Source organism: Copadichromis virginalis, linkage group LG9 (genome assembly GCF_057382275.1).
Source record: "Copadichromis virginalis isolate Kocher_CV1m ecotype Utaka linkage group LG9, C_Virginalis_male_GT1.1, whole genome shotgun sequence".
Taxonomy (NCBI): Eukaryota; Metazoa; Chordata; class Actinopteri; order Cichliformes; family Cichlidae; genus Copadichromis; species Copadichromis virginalis.
In genome coordinates, this window is record NC_140626.1 from 1042595 (window position 1) to 1068303 (window position 25709).

The window sequence follows — 25709 nt, forward strand, 5'->3', positions numbered from 1 at the left end:
ATAAAAAATCTGTTCAGTGGCATCATTGTCACATTTTAAAGAAATATTGCTACTACTTAGTTTTAAGTTTTAATCATTTGTGTTTTCTTAAATGTATAAATAGGATGGCCCCAGAGTGTCTCAATAGAAACATCCAGAGACCAGATAGTAATCGTATTACCAGGAGTAAGGTGAACAGCAACTGCAAGATGTCATATCGCAGATCTGCATTCGGTCAGTCAGCTTGCCATCTGTGGAACACTTCCAACCAAAATCGAATTGATTACAGACATCAGATTCTTTACATTGAAGCTTAAAGTGTGGTTAAAGGGAAATGTAGTCAACTAAGGATTTTAATTTAATTTTAATTGTCTATTAATTAATGTAATTGCATTTATGATGTAATTTGGTTTTATTGTAAAATGTATCTATTTTGATTGTAAGCCCAACAAGGCACAGTTATTGACAATTAGCAATAGCTATAAACGTACGTGCGTTACTTTCATGTTTGTACTTGGACTATGTTAAACTGCACTATCCCTTTTAAATATATATATGTATGTATGTGTGTGTACACACACACACACACACACACACACACACAGGTGTGATGATGACTACAGTGTGCAGGTCGTAGGTGGAGGAGCTGACAGGAACCGCTGGGTGATGGTTTTCTACTGAACCGTAACCATGTCATCAGTCGGTCAGCCTGCTCAGTGCTGCCACCGTCATCGTCACTCAGGGTTAAACCGCGCCCCCAAAAGTCCGGAGAGTGCACGCGCACTGTTCTTCAGAGGTGACAGGTAGGAGCGCGCGAGTCCTCACCAAGCGAACTGTTAGCAGGCTAACAAACATTAGCAGTAAAATGTCACATTCATCACCTGCAGTCAAACTCTAGTTAGCAGGCTGAGCGAGGCTAATGGATGACAGCTTAGCTAGCTACCTGCTGCTAGCTCGGACTCGTTGAACAAAGGCGATGTGGACTGAAAGTTTCATCTATAATCCACATTAACTTGGTTCTGTTCAACGGAAACCGCATCCAAAAGGTTCTGCTTTACTATGAGCGCATTTCGACTTTGACACAGAGCAAAGAACTGTTTAAAATAATAAGTTGTAATAGTAGCTGTGTGGTCAGGAACGTGAGACATGATGAGCTCATGTCCCTCCTCCTAGAATTGAAATGTAAATACAAAATGTTTTATGGTATAAAAATATCCTTTGTTACAAAATAGCAATAAAAACACAAGGCGTTAAAATGTTTCAATTATCCAGAGTTACTGAAACATTTTATTGCAGTTCCGTGGATTAAAAAAAATCCATAGTAATGAAATAACAGTGTTAGAACAGATAACAGCTGATATTCTTTATGTGTGCGTGCATCAGTGCATTGATCATGTAGAAAAGCCCCACTTACCAAATGTACCGGTCCAGCTAGCTTTATACTGTTGTTGGGGTTCGTATTAGTTATAGGTGCTGTTTGTATTCACATTCAGCAGAGTGCTTTTCACACCTAGTTTTAGTTTAACTATAATAACCCTAATATGCTGTTGGCGTTCTCGTCCACAGACATTGCTGTTGTCCATCATCATGAATGTGTATATTGATCTCTGCCATTCACTCGGGTAAGTTCAAGTTTCCCAGCTTTCAGTTTAGAATCCAGCGTCGAGTCGTCCAAAAGCTGTGACAGAATGACAGAATATCCCCACGGGGGTGAAAACATACATAAAGCCTGATTGTTTTAGTCATTTTTCGGCTAAATCATTAATGTGCGCCTGCTGTCAGCTCCAGTTCTTCTAAAGTGACCCTTTAATGAGTCCTCTAGCAGAGCTGTGGTATTTGGTACGAGGGCACGTGTCAGTCAGCAGTGTACTTCACTCTGGCTTTCGCCTGGATGTAGAGGAAAGTTTACCTCGGGGCCCGCCCACTTCCCTTCACCTGTGCTGATTCTCCTTTAGTCACTGTTGCTCTTGTTCACTGCAGAGTTCATTATGTATATCGCTTCATTCCTGCCATTCGGTCCCTGTTATGAAACACTTCCTGGTTCTTCTTTGGACAGTTGTTTCAGAGCATGATCTAAACGAATCTTAATAATTCATGTGGAATCAGATGAAACGAAGAACTGAACAAAAACCTGTTTCCACTGTAATTCTACTGTAGACTCTACTGTAGACTCTACTGTAGATTCTACTGTAGACTCTACTGTAGATTCTACTGTAGACTCTACTGTAGACTCTACTGTAGATTCTACTGTAGACTCTACTGTAGACTCTACTATAAACTCTACTGTAGAGTCTACTGTAGACTCTACTGTAGATTCTACTGTAGACTCTACTGTAGACTCTACTATAAACTCTACTGTAGACTCTACTGTAGATTCTACTGTAGACTCTACTGTAGATTCTACTGTAGACTCTACTGTAGACTACTGTAGATTCTACTGTAGACTCTACTATAAACTCTACTGTAGACTCTACTGTAGATTCTACTGTAGACTCTACTATAAACTCTACTGTAGACTCTACTGTAGACTCTACAGTAGACTCTACTGTAGATTCTACTGTAGACTCTACTGTAGATTCTACTGTAGACTCTACTGTAGACTCTACTGTAGATTCTACTGTAGACTCTACTATAAACTCTACTGTAGATTCTACTGTAGACTCTACTATAAACTCTACTGTAGACTCTACTGTAGATTCTACTGTAGACTCTAATATAAACTCTACTGTAGACTCTACTGTAGACTCTACTATAAACTCTACTGTAGACTCTACAGTAGAGTCTACAGTAGACTCTACTATAAACTCTACTATAAACTCTACTGTAGACTCTACTGTAGAGTCTACTGTAGACTTTACTGTAGAGTCTACTGTAGACTTTACTGTAGACTCTACTGTAGATTCTACTGTAGATTCTACTGTAGACTCTACTATAAACTCTACTGTAGACTCTACTGTAGATTCTACTGTAGACTCTACTATAAACTCTACTGTAGACTCTACTGTAGACTCTACTGTAGATTCTACTGTAGACTCTACTATAAACTCTACTGTAGACTCTACTGTAGATTCTACTGTAGATTCTACTATAAACTACTGTAGACTCTACTGTAGACTCTACTGTAGACTCTACTGTAGATTCTACTGTAGACTCTACTGTAGACTCTACTGTAGATTCTACTGTAGACTCTACTATAAACTCTACTGTAGACTCTACTGTAGACTCTACTATAAACTCTACTGTAGACTCTACTGTAGACTCTACTGTAGATTCTACTGTAGACTCTACTATAAACTCTACTGTAGACTCTACTGTAGATTCTACTGTAGACTCTACTGTAGACTCTACTGTAGATTCTACTTGCTCATGGCTTTGTGTTATTGAACATCAGCTGAGTGTCAGTAGGAGCCTGAGTCAGTGTGGGACGATATTCTGAGGTTTACATTGTGAGTTACAAATGAAGGGACAGTGCATGTAATGTTAAGAAATAACTAGTAATATTGTAACAAACTGCTTCCTATAATAATAATAAGTGTGTTTCTTTTTAAGAAATCATTTGTTTAGTATTGAAGAGCACTGCTTATTGTGAAGTCCTGAGCTGTGTTATTCTCTGTGTACGGGGATGATTTGGTTCCTGTGTAAACTCTGTTTAGTGTTGTGCGTTTCCCTGAGCTTCGTCTTGTGTGTTTGCCTGACTCCGTGTCGCCCGTGTGTGTCGCTCGCCCCTCCGTCTGTCTCGTCTCCATGTTTGGATTCCCTCTCTCTCCCTCCCGTGTTGCTCTCCTGGTGTTTCTTGTCGTCTCGTTGCCTCCCTGTTTTATCCCTAATGTTATGTCAGGTGTGTGAGTCTTAGGCCCGCGTCTCTGTGCTTCCTGTTTTACTTTGACAGTCTTGCGTCCCGTGTTCAGTGTGTTCTGTTTTGTTCCCCTCTGCCTCATCGCCCCTAATTTGTCTCAGCTGTGTCCACTTCCCTCATCACCTCCTGTCTGTATATACTGGCTGTGTCCCAATTCAGGGTCTGCACGCTTGAAGTACGCGCAGTACGCACGGTTCGTACTATAAGTACGAGAAGTGCGGAAGTGAGAGGCGTGTGAAATGGGACGGTCTGGCCTCCGTCGCGCTGTTCAGGTTGCCTAGCAACCATGATACTAACCGCGAGAAACGTTACATACAGCTTTGTGTGACAGAAACGAAGGAGAAAATGTTTTGTTTGTCTTTCATTTTTGTCATGACATCACTGTGATTAGTTGAGTATCTGAGGCTGAGACCACGGGACTGTAAACATGATTGTTGGGCTTCATTTCTGTGCTGAACAGTCATTTAAGATTAGTTAGTAAATAACAATTAGCTCATGTTGTTCATGAGACTAAAGTCATCTCACTGTGGTAATGTAAATATAATATGGCCAATATTATATTATTGTCAGATTATTATGAGATATATTACAGGATATATTACAGCAGTGAGCTTGAATTCTGGGTCAAAGATTCAAGTTGCAGTTATTTATATTTCCTATCACCTTAAATCTTCAGTCAAGGACGAGTATCTTTGACAGTGCATATATAGATGTATTATATATAAGAGACAAATATTGTTCATTTAATATGTTGGCATTACTAAATTTGGCTCAATGCTTACATACATGTGTAAAAAGCAAATGTAGGAGCTGTGGTAACTGTGTCTGATAGAATGAAGAGTAGACTGATATATGAAATATTCCTTTATTGGGTGAGAAAATCAGACCATGTCATAACTGCTGTAAGTCACACAGAATAGATATCAGAGCCTTAAACAGGCTGACGTCTGCTAAATGGGTCAAACTGGGCAGAAAGTCTACAAACACATAACATCCTTATAGAATATGATGTAACACTATAGATCAACTTAGCTCAGAATATATAAAGCATATAAACAGTTACAGCAATATGATGCAACACACACAGCAGCTACTGATCCAAAATACTCAAAGCTTCATAGAACTGAAACCAACATTTATTTTAGCTCCATTCTGCTGCTGATACAGACTTTAGGTTTCTGAACATTGAACTTGTTGCTGCCTTTCATAGTGTGTAACTTGAAGGCCCTGAGTACTTTCTCCCACACTGGAAACACTGGGATGATCACATTATTTGAACATTACCTAATAAGACTGATTCAGCACAGACAGTTATGTTAAACTTTCCTAGCAGTCCTTCACAAACAGGGAACAGTCTGTCTATTCTCTGCATCTGTCAGCTGCTGCTGGCTCTTCCTCCTCCTCTTCCTCACACACTGCTGAGTTTGTCCTGGTGGATCATCAGGGGTGCAAAGCCTCACAGATGATGTGCAGCAGTGGCTCCCTCAGTCTGTCCTCACTCTGGACACTTGCAGTCGTCACACATGGAAATCAAATGTGTGATAAGCTGCAGGATTCAGACACAAGTGTAACTTATAAACACATGTTCATACTTTTATTCCACAATCAGAGAGAAAGAAACAGAGAGAGAGTGCAGGACAGACAGACAGGTGACAGTCTCAGGTGTACACACTGCTACACAACAGCAGGATTTAGTGTTTGTGTTATTACGAGTGTAAACAAGAAGAGTTCCAGATGGTGCAGTGGACACATGTGTGACTGCTGTGATTAAAGCATCTTTCTTTCAGCTTAACGAGTGAACCGTCAGCTCGTTCAAACACACGTTAAAGTCCGTTTGGCTCGACACCACCGAACAGAGGCAGCAATATAACACAGCTAACATTAACAGTGCAGTGGATCCTGCTTGTGCCGTGATGTTCAGGACTGCAAACCGAGCAGCATCACTGACTTTCAGCTTGTTGTGTTTGTGGATATATGACTGACTTTAATTATCCATAAATCACCAGATTCTCTGTAAGATTAAGGTCGACTATATATATATGTAGAGGCTTTAAAACCAAGTAAACACTGAAAGTACAAACATCACTAATGTCGCACAACTCTGCCAACATGTGGCCAACAGTAATGTTTTAATTTTCTTCGTTATTAAACATTCGCACATAAATAAGTGACGTCATATTCAGTACTTACTTTTCACAGTTCACTCTTCTGCCGCTCCCTTCTGCCGTATTTTGCAGCAAAATTATCCACACCCACCGCCGCACTATGAACTGTGGGATATATGGGACCACGAAGCGTGCACCGGACCACGCTTGATATTTGGGGAACTCGACGGCGCATTTGGAGTATGCGTTTGAAGTACACTTCGAATTGGGACAGCCGTCGTCGCGTGGCGGTGACGTAACCGCACTTGAAATGCGTACTTCAAGCGTGCAGACCCTGAATTGGGACACAGCCACTGTGTGAGTTTTCCGTGACCTTTGTCATCGTGTCCATGGTTCCTCCGTGTCTCTTCTGTTTCCCGCTGGTGTTTCCGAGGTTTTTCTAGTGTTCCAGGCTTTTACTTTATGTCCTTAGTTCTTCCAGTTCAGCCGTTCCTCTGTTTAGTTTATTTATGCATTTTTCCCCGTTTGGTGTGTCTGCCTTAATAAACGGGACGTCTTTCGTTTATTTTTCCTGTTTTCCTGGTGTGGATTTGGGTCCTCACATAAACAGTCCAGACGATCTGCAAGTTGTGACAGTTGGTTGCGTTTCTAAACTCAGCATCAATAATGATGACATTATTCTAAATGTAGGATTTCTAGTTAAACCTTAAGACTACCATTAGTCACTGTGCAAGTATACTGCTTTATATAAATGCAGATAAGTGTAATAGTTAAATTAAGTGAGGAATATCCTGCACCACAGTGTGAGTCTTAGTGTCCATGTGGAACAACGTAACTTAAAGCAGCATTTACCAAACTGTAACTGTAACACTCCATCCACCCTGCCAATGCTGATGCACAGATAAATAAGTACTTGATGGCTGTTCAGAAGTAGGCGTTTAAACTGCATAGAAACATGTTTTTAGGTTTATCAGCTGCGCTCTAAATCAGAACACAGAGACAGGGTCAAAGTCTTTATTGCAAAGCAGCCCAGAGGATATTGTAAGAATATGCTGGGACTGTGGAGTGAGCAAAGCTGGGTGGTATATGGTCTGGTACTTATCTACTTACGTTAGAGGGTGGTAGCTGCAGGGATAAGGTACAGGAAAGAGTTATACCTACACTTATATCTATTATGGCCACTTCTGCAGGCTTCCCGGGTGGTTAGCATCTTTGCTACATGCTGCCACACGCCTCAGGAATGACCACGCTCGTCGCAAGAAGGTCTTCCGTCTTCTGCAGAGGAAACTGGTGTGTACTTTAGTAGCAACACGTAGATGTCTTTACAGTACTGCGTTCTCTTACCACAGAACAACAGCACAGTATATGCTAGTGTTTGACGGGGATCCCATATATGCACATAAGAAGAGGGGCCTGGGAATCGATCTCAGCATTGCAGAGAGTTGACTGAACCCCTTCTGTTCAAGCATGGTTGTCCACAGTGGACACAGAGAAGACAGAAAGAGGAGTAAAAAAAGCCATGTCTGTCTACAATGGAAACATTTACATTCTTCAAAGAGTGACCTTTGACCTTTAGATGCAGATGTACAGCTTCTATGTTATTATTATTAGAATTCATTTTTAGTCTGACGGACATATTGAGTAATGTTAGAAATACAATTGATTGCTTTCAAATTCAAATGTCTCCTGGGTCATTATTTTAACCAGACAACAGGCTGGTCTTCACAGTCTTGAGCAGGTGAGGTCCTGGAGCCTAGAACAGGTGTGCCCACAGGAGGCGGAGATAAGAGTCACTGAAACATTCAAAGAACAATTGGTGGATTAGTCAGTTACCAAAATAATCTTTACCTGCAGGCATAGCTTCCAGTAAACTCCAATGTTGAGGACTTTCTCCTCACTGTGCAAAGCAAACTTTTATTGTTTGAGTCTGCCCTGGTGAACTTTCTGTTTCTATCCACTGAGCTGATGTGAACAGTGAAGGCTTCTACTACTCTACATCCACCTATCTGTGCCAGTGGCTTGGTGCTGTACTTTCCAGGTAAAGGTTGGCTACGATGGGTGACACCGGGGAGCCATGGCACATGTTTGTGTCTGTACTGTTTTGTTCAGCTCATTAATGACAATAAGCAAGGTTTTCTCCCAGTGGTTACAGCACTCCCCAAAGCTTTGTGCCATCAGAAAATCTCCTGCAGACATTCATGTAGAGATGTTTCAGTCATGACAGACTAATACTCACACTGAGTCCTCAGATATTCCAAAGCCAGGCAGGAGATATAACCATTAGAAGAAGCTGAAGGAGTCTTCTGCAGAGGACAAAGTGTGGACTTCATTTCATCACGATTCAATTCAGGACAAGGAAACTGAGACTGAGACTGGGTGATGAGTGGTAACTGCTCACAAACTGGTCTTCTGTGTTTACAGGTGGTCCCTGTCATGAAATACATTGTATTATTCTATCATCTTTATCATATAACTCCTGTCACCCCCGTCCTAGTTTTTTAACAAGGTTGGCGTGAAGGAGGGGGATCAGTGTCAGCCTACCTACGTCTACCCTAAAGAGGTGAAGATGTTGATACGGTCTGCCTTTCCAGAGGACATCTGTGACTATCCAGATCCCTGCCATGATAAGGTGAGTGTAAACCATTCTTCATTGCCTAAATGCTCTATCACCAAAGACAGGTTTGTTTTCCCCCAAAAGTTGGTTCTGTTCTTGTGGACGAGGAGTTTTCAGCACTCATCTAAGTGACGTCTTCAGTCTCAGCTGACTGCTGGTTTCCAGCCTTATAAACATCTACGTTTGCATAATGAGCTAAACTGGCACCACTGGGTCGTGAGCAATGTTCCCTCTAAGCTGCGCGCGTGCGCAATTGTGCACTGCTGGCACGGTCTCTGCGCACAGAAAATCTCTGTAGCGCACAAAAATAAAAAATCTAACCTGAATTGAAATGAAAATAAATACGTTAGCAGTTGATTCTGTTTTGTAGTGTGAGTCAGTAAGTGAGCGGTGACTGGCTGCTCCAGCCAATGATGCGATTCACATTCGTATATGCACAGCTCATCAACGTGGTTGACAGCGTCCTTAAATGCTGCTCATGTTTAGCTAACAAAGGGGTGTGGCCGATGTGGAGTGCTGCTTATGTTGAACCTTTAAAATAATGGCAAAACGAACGGGCAGTGGCACACAGTGGCCAAAGTAAAAAAGAAATGCGACTCTTTTAAGATGGAATGGCTGTCAGAATATGTGCAAACAGGAGAAAAAACTGTGAAACTGGGAGAGATTTTTTCTTTTTTGAGCGAGAAAGGTCTGGTCTGCAAAATATGTTGCGAAGCTAAAATCGCAAGCGAGTTTTCGGAGGGAAAAGTGTGGACAGAATGGAAGCTGGAATACCTCAAGCGCCACATTCAACAGAAAAGTCATTTGAAAGCAGCTGGAATTGTGAGAAGATGTACGATGGGAATGGGGATCGGTACGTTGTTGGGAGAGAGCGCCAAAGACCGAGAGAAGAGGAACAGCTGTCACTCAGAAAGAAATCCAACCCCGAAGAAGTTAAAGTTCTCATCGACAAGATTCTACCAGCCTTCAAAATGAATTCTTCTCTGCTGTCGGTTCAACAAATTGACCATCACATGGCAAAGTATGTGAGTGTACCAGAAAGCTGGCGAAGCAAAGATGATGCCTTTGAGTTTGTGAATTCAATCAATGAAGTAGTGCAGAATGAGACAATGTGTGAAGTTAAAAATGCACCTCGGCACACCCTGATCATAGGTGAGAGCACAGACGTAACAGTGCACAAAATGCTAGTCCTGTATATTAAATCCAGGGAGGAAAATAACGTCAACCATAAAACTGTTTGGTGGCATCATCCAGCTGACCGCATGCACGGCATGAACTAGACATGCAGAGAATTAGGGCTGGGCGATATGGCCTAAAATTCATATCGCGATATAATTTGAAGCATGTGCGGTAACGATATATATCACGATATATTCTGTTCTTTTGTATAACGTATTTTCCAAACTTAAAATCCTTTAATTTTCTCAAAAATCGAGAGTGTGCCTTATGTATGAATTCTGGTTGTGCTTACTGACCTCGAACCGATTTGGGCAGAAATCTGTTAAAAATGTTTTAAGTTTAAAAATGTTGGTAAGCTGCACTGCTTGATGGATGTCAGAGCATTATGGCTGCCGTAGTGAGGAGCTTCACGGAGTAATCTGGGTCCTAAACTCCGTCTGCTTCAGGTCCCAAAGTCAAACAAACACTGAGAGTTAAAAACTGTCTGAATTCTTTCATCTTTAATAAAATCATCAGTGTTGCTGCTTTACCAGGTGTAACAATTAAGTTTAACATCCATGAAAACAGATTTATTAAATGTAACGGAGTTAGAAGTTAACAGGAAGTTAGCTCGCTAGTTTCCACCTAAACATTTCCTACCATGTTCTGACAGAGAGATTTGAAACTAATTCAAACGTACAGCTCTGCTGTCACTTCCAACATAAATGAAGACAGAAAACTAAACAGCAGTGGTGTTTGCAGGGTTACTGAAGTTGGACTACCTGGTATATGATGTTGTGCTACGTGATCGCTAGCGACACAGCTATGTTAGCATAACATTAGCACAGTGAAGCTGGAGGATGAACACCAACTTTTTTTCCACTCGATAAAAGTTAACGTGAGGGATTCTGGTGGTCAGGGACAAATGCAATCACATAGCAGGATGCTGTACACGGGCCAAACTTCAGTCAGGAGAACAACTGAGATCATTCATCCACAATACGAGATTAGTTATTAATATACTGCGACAACATGGGAACAGAGCAGCTGCGAGAGAATCCAACATTAATGAATCAATGTTAGGGAAGTGGAGGAAGTGCAGTTTTTGGCTTTCCCCATATTTCAAAGGTGCTTGATCTCTTTGCTGTGACTGTCAGCATAATTTGCAGTGATAATGGTTGTAGCCACTGCGATGCTTTCGACCAAAACAGGTGCAGCTTGATGACATCATCAACATGCGCTATCGCGATAGAGCGGTATAGTCAAAATCTCTATTGTTGGCCAAATTTATATAGTTTCTATCGTATATCGTTTCTATCGCCCAGCCCTACAGAGAATGCTGATGCTGACCTCCGATGGTGCCTCAGTAATGCGAGGAAAGCACAACAGAGTTGCAGCTTTATTAAAGCGGAAAATACCACACTTAACTGAACAACACTGTGTGGCCCATAGAGAGGACTTGGACATTGATGATGCGTGGAAAGATGTACCTTTGATGTGTGATGTGGGAACTCTTCTTAGAACAGTTTACTCCACTTTCTCTAGATCCACTGTAAAGAGGGGAAAACGGGAAGACCTAGAAATGTTCTTGATGAGGATGCACTGTCATTCAGGCCTCTGAGTGAAGTGCGATGGCTGTCACGTCACTGAGCTGTGAATGCTGAGGAACTACACTGTGCTCGAAGAATACTGCAAGAGAGAATCCAGTGATAACAGAGATCCAGTGGCAAATTACTGTTACAAAAAGCTAACCGATTCAAACTTCAAGGTTACTCTCACCGCTCTGGGAGATGTTTTGGATGAGCTGGCACACCTGTGTCTTTCTTTTCAAAGATGCAACCTGACTGAAGGGCACTGCTTGGCAAGAGCAAAGATTGAGAAGTTGCGTTCCCAATACTTGACAGAGGAAAAGGATGTTAAGTGGAGTGACCGTGTCATAGAGGCGATGAGGGCCTTATCTACTGATGGCAGGAATACCAGTGAGATTACTCGTGTTATTCGTAAGCTTTGTGATCACTTGGATTTTCCAGAGGATGAATTATAGGAGTGGTCTGCACTTGACATTGAGGCATTGACCTCAGACATCAGCTTTGAGTATGGAGCAGCAGACATTGCCACGCTGGCAAAGAAGTATGAGGCCATTCTCCACCCTCCACATTCAGTGGAGGTCATAAACAGTGAATATTCTGATTTCAAGTACATACTGAGGCACAAACTTAAACATGGGTCAATCAGCACATTCTCAGATATGGAGGCTGCAACGCTAAAATGTGAGGAGCTAAAACACATCTCGCAGCTTGTGGATATTTGTGCTATATTTCAAGCATTCAGTGCAGATTGCCAAAGAGGCTTTAGTTTAATGACTCGTCTCAAAGCAGCATCCAGAAATCGTCTTGAGGCGGAGCATTTGGACCAGCTGATGCGCATAAAGTCAAAGCTGCAAGCAGACGAGGCCATCAACCTGGACGACGTGAGAAGGACAGACGGGAAAAATAAGGTGAAATTTAAGCTCTTAATCAGTTTTCTGCTCATCTAGTGTCATTTATTGAGTTTTCATTTATGGATATTGATCATTAAATACTGTCACCAGTTTGAGTATTAGAAAAATGCATATAATCATTATATACTGACAGACAAAGAGTTACAGGACAGTAGGACTGTCTCCCAGACCGCAGTAGGACAGGAGCTTCACAGACTGGCTCATCATAACACAAGTCAGAGCTTTATAATAAAAATGTTAAGTTTCAAAATTGGAGTTTATAGTAGGCTTGATTTGGTTGGCCGTTCATGTTTTGCCATAGTTCAAATATTCATACTTCCAATAGCGTTGACATAGTGCACAGGTCATTAAAAAAGATTTTTGTAATTGTCACTGTAAGTGGGCTAAAGCTCTTAATTAAAGGGATTCTAACAGAAATGTAAATGCTGTAATTTGATTATTTTTATAAACCATGTAACTTCGATGGATGCGATGCTGTCGTCACCACAGTGCACACGTCTGATGTCGCTCACAGTGGTCCAGGGGGCCGCTCAGGGAGTCTGTGAGTTTGCTCACACACGTGAAAAATTAGAGGGAACATTGGTCGTGAGGTCAGTTTCATGATCAATAAGATCATTAATGATTGTATAACCATCTGTGAAGACAGGAGGCAGCTTTACACACAAACTGTCTGAACCTACAGCGCAGTTCTGACGTGGCGTGCCAACATCCTCTCACATCAATAGGTCACATGACATGGCTTCACCTGAACCCTCTGCTTATAATGACCACACCTTTTTTCAAACCTTGGCTTGTGTGATGAGTCATGTGATCAATAGTGGCTCAGTGACCCAGGTGTTGAAAGTGTAGTAACCTGCAGTAGAGTTCAAACAGCTGTGAGTTGGAAGTGAAGAAGCTTTTCAGATGAGAGGTGAAACGTCTTCAAGAAACTTTTCTTTCCAAGCTCCAGTTTTCACAACAGTAACCTTTGTTCAGATCGTGTGCCATCACTGATCTTAGAAATGTTTGTGATGTACGTATGCTGCTGTATGACAGATAGCTGTTACTGTCTCCCTGTGGTTACAATTCCCCACTATAGTGACGTCTGCATGTGTTTCTGCAGGTGGTGTACATCACTGTGGAGGATCTGCACAAAGTTAAAATCATGTGATGTCTCTCATTTCCTCTTTTTGAGTTTGCACTGAAAGTTAGAGACTGGAGCAGAATGTTTGTGGATGGTGGGAAGATTAGTTCTGTGCGCTGTTACGTTTATTGCCAACATTTGTACGGTGCTGTTCAACATTAATAGCATTTTCTGCCACACAGTGTGTACTGATTGTTATATGTGCCACCTTTCTCAGGTCTGCATGTTCTGAGCTGCTCATGTGGTTCATGGGTGACAACTACAAGGACTGTATATAAAAGATGGATACAGCTACACTGGAGTCATCGATTGATTTCTGCGCTCTTTTTTGAAGCTTTATTGACACCATGTGTTATTTTCATATGTGGATAGAAAGCCATCCTGGTGAGGACATCCCTGCTCATGTGGACGTAGCAGAGAAACTGAAAAAGCTACGTCCACATGAACAGCATCAACTTTGTGGGATTTGGACAGAAGGTGTCACAATACTGAATCGTTGGTGCATGCATGAAGCACAAAGAACAACAAACTGTACCGATGCATGCAATAAGAAAGCTCACACGACCAATACAGCTGCCGTGTTCGTGCAGTGAGGAGATGCCACGCTGTGTTTATACTGAGCGGAGGAGGGGAGACTGGCTTTGGTGCTCTTTGATTGGCTCATCATCACCAATGGAACCAATGAGAAAACTTTTCTCCAGTGAGGCATGATTTAACCCCGCCTTCTCCACTGCCACAGACAAACCCTGCCATGAGCGCTCTACTCAGGTTACCTGCAGCTGCTTTTTTAATCCAGCAGATGTCACTATTATACAACACACTAACACAGTGTTGCCACGGTAAGGGGAATGTGCCACACACTTCACGAGGAATCAGATCACTAATGCTAAAATATAAGCTAAGGTAAGAAAGCCTGGTTTGCAAGCTGCATCCACACAGCATGTACACTTTTAGACCACGTTCAGTGAGTCAGACAGCAGAGGTGCTGCAGAGCAGACAGTGAACACTGCAGATAAGGGAGGAGGAAAGAAAAGAAAGGGAAATATTTCTCCAAATAAATACATCCACTTTCTTCCTTACATCCTATCCAGTCTGTCATAGAGCCAGCACATACAGACAGGCATCATTCACACTGATGAGCAGGAGAATCCCATGGATGTTTCTGGACTGTGGGAGGAAGTTGGAGGACCTGGAGAGGAGAACCTACATAGAAGTGTGGAGAACGCAGCAACAAAGAGACCCCCAGCAGGACTCTCCTGGCGTGGAACGACAGTACTAGTCACTGTTCATACATCAGAAGGATTGTATGCTATGTGCCTCTATTCAGACTTTTGAAATTTTGTACAGTTGCTGAAATTTGTACTTTTTCTGTTGATAGAGTGACATTGGCTTTGAATGGAGAGACCTACCTCTCTCAGTTTTCTGGTCGCTCCTTTAGGCAGACACCCGTATATTCCCCTACAGCTTTTACAGTTATTATCATAAATGTCACACAAAAATCTATCAAATTCCTCCCCATTCATGGCTATCAGAGAGCTGGAGGCAGGTTAAAGTGTGAGGCACACAAAAGCTCTTGAACCTGCCGCTGTGACCGTAATCTTCACCCCACAGCCATCATTTCACCCTCAAAATGTAGCTACGCTTGTCTTCTTTCTCAGAGCCTACAGATATACTGTATATTTTTGAAATGGAGCCCTTTGTTTCGGAGGAACGCCATCACGAGCTCAGTTTCATCCTTCCATCCTCTGCTGCTTGTCCTTTTCAGGGTCGTGGGGGGTGGAGCCTATCCCAGCTGTCATAGGGCGAGAGGCAGGGTACACCCTGGACTGGTCACCAGTCTAACACATAGACAACTATTCATGCCTGTGGGCGATTTAGAGTTTCAAATCAACCTGACCCCACTGACTGCATGACTGTGGGCTGTGGGAGGAAGCTGGAGAGAACCCACATAAGCACGGGGAGCACAAACTCCCCACAGAAAGGCAAGGCAAGACAAGGCAAGGCAAGGCAAGTTTATTTGTATAGCACAATTCAACAACAAGGTGATTCAAAGTGCTTTACAGAGACATTAGAAACAAAAACAAATAAAAAGCATGATTTAAAATTGATTAAAACAAGCAAACAAAAACTAATTAACAAACAAACAAACAACAGTATATAAAATCAAAACAGATAAAATCAGAACAGTAGATAAAATCAGTAGTTAAATGTAAGTTTTGAAATTTAAGCTTAAAGTGTGGATTTGGTGCTTTATTCAAATGCAGCTGAGAACAGGTGAGTCTTCAACCTGGATTTAAATAAACTGAGTGTTTCAGCTGATCTGAGGCTTTCTGGGAGTTTGTTCCAGATATAAGGAGCATAAAAGCTGAATGCAGCTTCTCCGTGTCTGGTTCTGACTCTGGGAACTGATAAAAGACCGGATCCAGATGACCTGAGGGATCTGCAAGGTTCATACTGGGTCAGGAGGTCATTGATGTATTTTGGTCCTAAACCATTCAGAGCTTTATAGGCCAGCATCAGAACTTTAAAGTCCCCGGCCGGGTGGTGGAAGCGAACCGTGCTGCCCTGTAAGAAGTACATCTTTGATTATTGAATCCATTTACTTGTTTCTCTGTTTCAATATATATTTTCAAACAGAAATTCAATTCAAAACTGGTTTTTGAAACGAGTCCCAAACAGTTGATTGTGTTCATGTGGACGTGGTGTTCCTATCAGCTGCACAAAAACAGACTACGGCAAACCCTCAGGAAATTCAACATTGTTAAATCTTAAAAAAATAAAATAAAATAATGCAAAGTAATTTATATATGAAGCTAAAATTTAATAGCAATAAAATGTTCACCTTTGTGTGCATGTCAGAAACAGCTGAGCAGCAGGCTCGGCTGATGTGAGATGTCATGATCCTCGTCTGTGGATGTGGGAGTGTTTTTGTTTTCAGTGGTTACAGACACACTGACAGTTAGGCGAGTCATTTCATTTGATACAGTACTCTTAAGTGGCAGCCAACTTGGATCTTCTTTTAATACTCAGGGAGTTTTTGCTGTTCTTTATAACTATAGAATGTGCTGAGAGTGGGCAGTGAGACTATAATAAGTAATATAAATACTAGAACATGTACCAGTTTGCACTGAAGTGCAGACAGCTGCTTAATGTTTTCTTTATTCCAGCCCAGTTAATGTAGTCTGATGGTGCAGCTGGAATATGGCAGACACTTAGATTCACTCACTGTTTCACATACAGAAAGAAACCGTTTACCTTTGCTGCTTTATATAAAATGTTTGAAGCCTTATAAACTGCAAATAAAAGGAGAAGCTGTTGTTGGCTTACTCTGTACATCAGGGGTCCCCAACTCCAGGCCTGCAGGTTTTAGATCTCACCCTGGGCCAACACACCTGAATCACATGATTAGTTCATCACCAGGCCTCTGGAGAACTTTAAAACGTGTGGAGGAGGTCATTTAGCCATTTGAATCAGCTGTGATGGATCACAGACACATCTAAAAACTGCAGGCCCTCGAGGCCTGGAGTTGGGGACCCCTGCTGTACAAGAAGATGAGGCATTTTTAACTTGGTGCTGAATATCGCTGTGCTTAATGTGGAACCATTCCTGTGTACTCTGAGGACTAGGAAACTTCTGTGGCACCTCTGCTGAGGCATTTTTCATTACATGACCCAGAGTGGATAATCTCTTCAGTATTCCTACTGAGGAAATGTGAGAGAAAGTTACCATTTACATTTTTATGTACCACACCTTCTCCAACAGGAACCAAGGAAAATGACACATCTGCCTGTGTTTACAAATGTGAGCGCTACAGTACAGAGTTGCAGTTCATTTAACAGAAAATGCTTAGCAGACAAATTCTAAACTTAAAGTCAAACCACTATTTTTCAACTCATTGATGTGGAGGCTCTATGGAGAGCATCTCTGAGCAGTATCTCATTGATGACGATGAATGTGGTAAGGCGTCAGTGTTGTGCCTCGGTGTTGTGCACCATCTTCAGCTGGAGAGGTTCCTCCACTAAGCCCTTAAGCTTCTTAAGGCACACAGCTCCACTTAATTAGAGTAAATGAAAGACAGCACTTAAAATGTACGATTTTAGTGCAACAGTTTGGTTGGAATACTTCTGATTATTTTACAAAAGAGTTATCGTTATAACCGCCATATTTATTCCATCAGTTTGAAAGCCAACAGGCTTCTGTGGGTCTTGGCTCTGAACATGTAGTTTAAAGATTAAGTGAAGAGTTAGATCACAGAGCCAAAGCTTTGGCCTTCATTGGAGTTCATTGGTTCTCATTCATGAAATACTCTGATAGATGTATTTTAACCAGGTTTGATGTGAATATCTTTTTCTTCATTTGAAGAAAACCTGAGCAGTGTGACTCTGTTGTTCCAGTAGCACTTACACGTTCAAAAGAACGGTTTTGAACGTGGTTGGGTTTTTGAACTGCATAAGCAGCGCCATCACTGCTGAGGTGGGACGCAGTAAGACAGTCATTTGGAATTTCTTAAATGATCCTGAGGGTTATGGAACAAAAAAGTCAAGTGGAAGACCCAAAAACTGTCACCAGCACTGAGCTGGAGGATCCAGTTGGCTGCCCGTCGAGACACTGGACGATCCTCGACCCAAATTAAAACGTTGCTGGTGCCCACCGCAGCCCCATAACCATCAGATGGCATCTGAGACTGGAGGGTTATAAAAAAACATAAAACGTCTTCAAAGGCCTCGTCTCCTTGAACGCCACAGAACTGACCGTTTGGACCAAACATGGGACGCTGAAAGGTGGAAGAACGTTTTATTGTAATGAGAACAAATGTAACCTTGATGGTCCTGATGGTTTCCAACATTACTGGCATGACAAGCAGATCCAACCTTTTCTGCGCTCCACAGTGGAGGGGGCGCCATAATGGTCTGGGGTCTTTTTCCTTCAGTGGAACAACAGAGCTTCAGGAGGTGCAGGGGCATCAAACGGCCACTGGCTGTGTCCAGATGTTGCAGAGAGCATCCCTCATGACTGAGGGCCCTCGTCTGGGTTTTACAACAGAACAACGCTACAGTACACAATACCCGCAGGACAAGGGACTTCTTCCAGGAGAATAACATCACTCTTCTGGACTTCCTGCGTGTTCCCCTGATCTAAACCCAACTGAGAGCCTTTGGGGGTGAATGGCAAGGGAAGTTTACAAAAACGGACAGCAGTTCCAGGCAGTAGATCCCCTTCATGCGGCCATCTGTTCCCACTTGGAGAAATGTTCCCATCACCTCATGGAAACACATCAAGCATGCTGCAATACATTTTTGAAGTGATCAACAATAACGGTGGAGCTCCTCACGACTGAGCTCATGTTTGGATCTTTGATTTCTGTTTTAGGGGGTTTACGGGTTTTTTTTGGAGGTGTGGTCCTAAACTTATGATCAGCTGTAACAGCCTGTTTCAGTTTAAGCATTGTTTTCAATAAACTGCATGCTCAAAAAAAACGTTTTGTCTCACTCCCATTTCTTCTTGTTGCATGTTGAAGCTCTACTTGGAACCTTGTTAAGATCCAAACATGCAAAATAGGATTTTTTGCCATTTTTCAAATGGTCTTAAACTTTTGATGGGGACTGTATAAACCATCTGGAGCAGGGTTTGCAAACTCATTTTACATTGGAAGCATATCTAGCTGACTTTGATCATATGTGGGTCACACCAATGAAACTGCCCTTTCTGCCAGTGTTCAGAAGTTTAACGACACATTTAGTCCCTGAAATATCTTGTATACAAAATGAAGTGCTATTTTAACAGAAAGAAATCTGTCAGCACGACTCTTTGGCTATAGTTTTAAGAATTAAATGCGGAAAATGACAGAAACCTATGGCTTAATTACTTCTGTGTAGCATGAATGGCCATGCGGGAGGTCTTTATCAGTAGGAAAAGCTGTAAAACCTCTAAATTGCAGTTAAATTTTCTGTTTTCCTTCACATTTTCCAAAGCCATCCAGTCAGCGGGATTTAAGTCCTGCTGAACCGATTATGACCCCCGGGCCTTATGTTTGACACCCTGATCTTAGAGTGTCACACGCTGATTTGTGCCAATTTGTACTTTTATAGTTTTGAAAAGCAATTTATAGCAGACCCAACCAACAGACCATTGTGTCTACCATGCACAATCCCATGTCCTTGAGTTACGTGCAGAGATCACGAGCTTCTCTGTCTGAAACCGCAGCTCTGTATTTATAGCAGGGCTTCTTAGTGTCTTTCCTTGTTATTTAGAGATCAAGGTGTACCTGCTGCTTTGAGGCTGGACTAAGCTCTGGCTAATGTAGCGTAACCACACCCCTGAAACACTGCGAAACAGGAAGGATTGCTCTTTGCACTGTCTACGGTTATCTTGCTACAAGACTTTCTGTTAATGAAATCTGTGTGTGTAAAAGAAGAAAAGAAGGGGTGGAAGATCAAACAAAGACATTAACAAACACTAATTATGATCATGGACAAAGCAGAGGAGTTCAGGAGGGATCTTTGAAGATGTAGTACTGGGAAAGAGAAGAGCTTGGACACATGTATGTAAATGCTGGTGTTCGAAGTGTTAATGTATGTGAGCCACACCATGGGAGCTCTGCTGAGCTGGTTTGCTATTCGCGTTCGTGCTCTGATGCTGCACAGCGGTGGTGCACTGAAGAAATGGAGAGTAAGTGCAACCTTTGACCTTTAACAGAATGTAGTATGTGTGAGTGTGGACTAGCCTGATGCTTCAAACAGAAATGTTTTTACAAAGTAACAATGATATGGAGACATTTCATGCTTGAGGTTCTTCAAAGAGCTGACAGTGCAGACATGTATGAACAATAAGACTGCAGACTGTTCAAAGGTAGGTCTACTATGCAGAAAAGCATAAACATTACTGTGACCTCTGTCTTATCTGTAGCAGAGGCAAAGCAATATAAACAAGAAGAAGGTTGGCTAACATAAGCATTTGATCCTGATATTTGTTAAACTGACCTTAAGTGGCAGCAGACAAGATTCAAGATTATTTATTTGTCACCTGCATACGAGTACAACACACAGTGAAAGATAGCCTGACATGCTCCTCGACTGTGCAAAGAAGGAGAGAACCAGTACAACAGTCAGGAGCCTTCAGCTGCACTAGCTATTCATAAAATGACTCTCTCCATTTTCAGATGCACTTGTTTAAACTAGCTTGGTCAGTCTGATTGATGAGTTTTCAAGATGACCTTGAGTGTTTTGAATGGTGCCTAAAACAAAAAACAGGCTAATGTGCAAAGCTTTGCATAGCACAATGCTAGAACCTGAAATAAACAGATACACAAAACAAACGAGCATACTGTATACGATTTTGCACACAAAGAGAGGCTCCCTGAACCTAAACAGCTACACAGCAATGTGCAGCACCATGCAGGACCCTCTGGTATGTGTCTAGTTGGTCAGGGCTTCATCCTACAGCAGGATAATGACCCAAAGCATCAGTGCAAGCTGTGTCAGAACCACCTCAGGAACAAAGAACAGGGCGGTGAGCTTGAAAACATGGAGGTCCAGCACAGTCTCCAGACTTAAACCCCATCGAGCTGCTTTGGGATGAACTGGACAGAAGAGTGAAAGCAAAGCAACTACAAGGTCCACATTTATGGGAACTTGTGCTGCAGATATGGGAAGAATTTTGGCAGATATAACAGCTGAACACAGCCGTGTTTCTACAATAGAAATCAAATATTCGTCACAAAGGTGGCTACTCTGCTTAGACTGCTGCCCCCGCGACCCGGCCTCGGATAAAGCGGATGGAGATGGATGGATGGATGGATGGTGGCTACTTTGATGAGTTAATGAATTCTTTTTTTTGTTTCAACTCCAATTGGTTATTTGTACTATGCTTTCATTTCAGAGTGCAATGAGACATTAAACTGCATAGTTTTCAATAACAAACTGGACCGGTAGTGTATAAAATGATAGATATATGTCTGTGTGTGCTAAACTTGTTGGTTTGTTACTCAACCTCGTCTTCTTTAATGTCTCCACAGCCACGGGAAGCCCCTGACGACTCTCACAGCCTCTCTGCAGCAATGGACTCAGAGGAGAGGGGCTTTGGTACGGTTTCCCTGAAGTGGTGTGAGCAAAGCACAGGAGATGGGGAAACATTTGAGTACTTTGACTCCTGCTCATGGCACAGTGACATCCTGTCAGATTTTAGTGGAGAAGGAGAGGATTCTGTGGACGCTTTGCTGCGACTGGAGGATGCCTACATTTTTCGACAAACAATGGGAGTCAGCGTCTGCAGTGGGCACACTAAGGCTCGACGCAGAGAATCAGTATCAGCAAAGGACAGCCACCGAGATGTCACAGAGACTTATGTCAAACCATCTACTTACAGCATGAAAAAAGGACCAGAAAACTGTGTGGCACCAAATCTTCCTTTGAAACTCATCAAAAAAGACCTTTTTTCAGTTGAGATCCAACCCCATTTAAACACAGAGAAACTAAAAGAGCAGTGCAGTTTACAAACTGTTGTTACGGGCGGCACAGAGCCATGCAGTCTGCATATTCAAAAGCAACACAAAACGGAGACATTTGATGCAAAGGTAAACACTTCAGACACTCAAGTAGTGAAGTTGCTTGTACAACCTGAGGACAACAGTGGGGACAGACTGAATAGAGACTAGGAAACACAGGACAGTACTGTGGAGACACAGCAGCAGCATTGTGCACATGAAAACAAGACACATTCACAGATTTAAGAAGAAGAGAGAAGGCATGTGGAGTAAAATTAGAAACATGTAACGTTGAGCATGTAGAAGTACAAAATCCTGACCTGCTCAGCACTTATGTGTAAATAACACTTCCTCTTATTCTAAACAGGGAAAACATTTACAGGTTCAATCAGTGTCAAATACAATGTGGAAAAATGCACAGCGAAGACAAAACAGACTTACGTGAGAGTGATATAACATGCATGATAAAAACAAGGGTAATAATACCGATGCAGCAGTTCCTACCTTCAGAGATATCAGAAATATGCAAACGTGTGACAGTATTTCTACATCACCACACTCGCACAGAATCCAAACACCATAGAAGAACACGGCACAAAGACAGTTCATGCATCACAGAAGCTGATATATGCACCCAATCCATAATTAACTGTATTTGCACGTAAGGTGGATATTTGCTGTTCACAAACTCTGTTTGAAGAGATCCCCAGCAAGTAACTGTCAGAGAGCCACCCTTCGGTTTGTGCTACTGCACCAGAGCCCCAGGCTTGGGTGCTGGGTGGACTTTGAGTGTGTAAGCACTGCAATAGAGGCAATGATCTTGCATGATTTTTTTCTTCTATCCTTTTTCCATAGAGACCACAGCCTGCTTTCCTTCTGATACCTGCCCTCTAAGGTGTCTGTAGCCCCGTCAAGGTGGCTCTTCTATGTCGTGCTATACATTTATGGATGTTTGGTTTCTCCGATGTACAAGTCTAAGCACTCCTCACTGCACTGCAGAGCATACACTGTTGCTTAGTTTGCGTTTGGGAAATCTGTCCTGGCCAGTTGTTGCCTGAGTGTGTGGCTGGGTCTGATGTGCTCTGGGATGTCGTGCTTGGAGAAGATTCTCCCGAGTTTCTCTGACAAAGCTGCTACATAAGGGATGACAGTGTTGTTCCATTTGTCATTCTGTTTCTCACTAGTTGGTGTCCGACCTCCTTTCGTGTGCATCTTTGCACAGTTGGGGTTGTTGTGAAAATTCAGTGCATTTGCTCCAGGCCCAGGAGTGTCAACAGCGCCTGTACAACACAGGACTCAGGGAATTTTACTGGGAGAAAAAATGCTTGTATTACTCCCTTCAAGTTCAAAGTTGCTCACCGAGTGGCAAGGACCCTTTGTGGTCACACGGTGAGTGGGCAACGTTGACTATGAAGTGGTACGGTCACACAGCTATATCACCTCAAAGTCCTAAAAGCATGGAGAGAGGCTGAAACTGCATCTCTGGTGAGCCTGGTTAAGGAGATATATGAGCTGGGGCCGGTGGTGCCAAATTCCACCACTGCTGCCTCCCTCCATTGTAATAACCATTTTACACAGGCCCAGAGAGCAGGTGTTGCTGCACTGCAACAGTCGTTTGCTGATGTGTTCAGCAAACGGCTGATAAAAAGCTTTGTATGAGCACAGTGAGTGTTGCAAATACTGACTGGGGTTAGAAGTGGAGCTGAAACCCAGCTCGCAATGTTGGATCTGCTGCCTGCGTATTGTAGGATCTACCTTACTGTCAGGGCTCGGCCGTCACAGCCGAGTGACGGATGTTGCACAGTTCTTCAACTAATAATCTAAGGCGCTTGGACAGAAAGCAACTGGACTTCTTTAAGTTTCTTGAAGATGTGCTTTCTTCCATTTGTGCAATACTTTCTTTCCCGAGGTGGCCAAAGTGCTTGCACAAAAGGGGGTCATATGATTGTCTTTGTATTATTGTAGGGTCTTTAGCTTTCAACATAAAGTGCCTTGAGACAGCTGTTGTTATGATTTGGCGCTATATGAATAAAATGGAACTGAATTGAATTTAACTAGGGAGCCCACGACACATCCATGTTTTCATCTGTTGTATTATAAATATGTGATGGGGAGGCAGAGGTCTGGTGTGCAAATGTGATCGGGGTAAAGCTGGTTCTGTTTTGTAAAGAGATGTCTGCTGTAGTCATTTTCTGACAGTCTTCACTTGTACAATACCTAAAACCAAGGCAGTGAAAAGTGAGACTACAACAAAAGACACTATTCAAATACTCATGCAGGTGGGAGAGGCTTTTGAGGTTGTGTATTGGCTGCAAAGCAGTGATAGAAAATGTCTTTGAAACACTTTAATAATGAAAATAATCATTTAATAACCCAGGGATGACATATGCAAAGAAAAGAGAATTGGTCCAAGCATTAAACCCTGAGGGACTCCATAATTATTAGCCCCCTTATGAAAATGATGCATTTCTGAAGTATTTCCTAAGCACTGTTAAACAGAGTCACGAGTTTTTCACACACGCATGCACGCATGCAATTAATTAACTGTTTTTTACATGCCAATATATATCACAAACACATGTATACAAATGAAGACCATGATAGCGTGCATGCAAGAAGTGGCAGAATGAGGAGCCCTAAAAAGTAGTCATCAAGATCCACTTATTTCCAAAGTGGATATTTTTTTAAACAAAAAGAAATACATTTATTTCACAAAAATCCCCAAACTGACAGGCCCTCCTGGTGATAGTTGTGTGTCCTTTGGTGGGATTCAACCTGGGACCAGTCGATAAGCTTCCCTTTGGTCTTCTGGAGACAGCTGTTCACCAGGAAGGACGTGTGTTTTAGTTGTTGTGTTAGTAAAAAACACAACCTTCCAGGGATGGTTTTATAAGCAAAGGAATGACAGCAGCTGTTTAAAGCTATCTCCAACCCGATTATAGAGACTGATTGATACTGGAGAGGAGCCAGAGGTAGATGACAAGGAGAACCCCATTATAGAATTTCGGAGGAATAATATCCATTGGACATATGGATTGGAAATACAAACTTGGATAAAACTCAGACAACAGGGTAGTCTGAGGCACTTGGACAGGACATGGACATTGGATGACATGGCAGGAAAACCAGAAAGAGAGCAGAAGTAAGAAGTCTATTGATGAAAGAACTCAGGATTGTTCTTGGTGATTAAGCCAGAGAATCAGGATGTTCTCACATCTTTCAGTCGGTTGAACAAGATTAAAAACTCCTTCATGTTCTCATAGTGCAGAGGTTGGTAGAAAAAGCCTTGTCCAGGTCCCAGCTCACTGGAACGATTGGCAACCCTTCAGCCTTCAACCCACATAAGTCACATAAAGTGACTCAGATTGGAAATACATACTTACACCGCTCTGTCATTATTTAACCCACATGTTGTCTCTCGAACACCCATTCATGATTCAGGTTTGTCCAGTATGTGACTGTTACATGTTAATGATCCTCATCGGGGTGCCAATGAACAGTGATGATAATAAAACATGCTCTATTTCCACAGCTAGATGCCGGAGCCCCCCTGGAGCCCATCAAGGCCCACTGCTTCTCCCACAGCACCCCCATCGGTCTTGACTGCTTGGGCAGGAGGAGACAAATCTCTTATTCCTGTAAGTACCGACTCTGCTTCTGTTGGGTTTAGATTCTGGTGTCTTATTGTGGCAGCGTTTTTGACTGAGTGTTCGAACCTGTGCAGCTTTAGTCATCAGGGGCGATCGTGGCTCAAAAGTTGGGAGTTCGCCTTGTAATCGGAAGGTTGTCGGTTCGAGCCCCGGCTTGGACAGTCTCGGTCGTTGTGTCCTTGGGCAAGACACTTCACCCGTTGCCTACTGGTGGTGGTCAGAGGGCCCGGTGGCGCCAGTGT

The 25709-nt window shown here is 42.5% G+C and overlaps 1 protein-coding gene across 2 annotated transcripts; it reads left to right on the top strand.

Moving 5' to 3' along the window:
• Window positions 1–576: 576 nt before the first annotated feature.
• Window positions 577–25513, top strand: LOC146701065 (uncharacterized). Of its 2 annotated transcripts, none has more exons than XM_085467399.1 (6): window positions 577–782; window positions 1546–1601; window positions 7131–7230; window positions 8435–8569; window positions 21350–21907; window positions 25350–25513. In XM_085467399.1, exons 2-6 carry the CDS (start codon window positions 1567–1569, stop codon window positions 25485–25487), a joined length of 966 nt encoding a protein of 321 aa, XP_085323525.1. In that variant the 5' UTR covers window positions 577–782; window positions 1546–1566; the 3' UTR covers window positions 25488–25513. The 2 variants fall into 2 exon arrangements, with proteins under 2 accessions (XP_085323525.1, XP_085323524.1); XM_085467398.1 differs by lacking the exon at window positions 577–782 and adding an exon at window positions 791–1025.
• The last annotated feature ends 196 nt before the right edge of the window (window positions 25514–25709 follow it).

Coding starts and splice junctions, on each gene's coding strand:
- LOC146701065 (XM_085467399.1), top strand. CDS start 1,567: ATGAATGTGTATATTGATCTCTGCCATTCACTCGG. Junction 7,231..8,434: donor GTCTTCTGCAGAGGAAACTG/GTGTGTACTTTA, acceptor CCCCCGTCCTAG/TTTTTTAACAAGGTTGGCGT. Junction 8,570..21,349: donor CAGATCCCTGCCATGATAAG/GTGAGTGTAAAC, acceptor ATGTCTCCACAG/CCACGGGAAGCCCCTGACGA.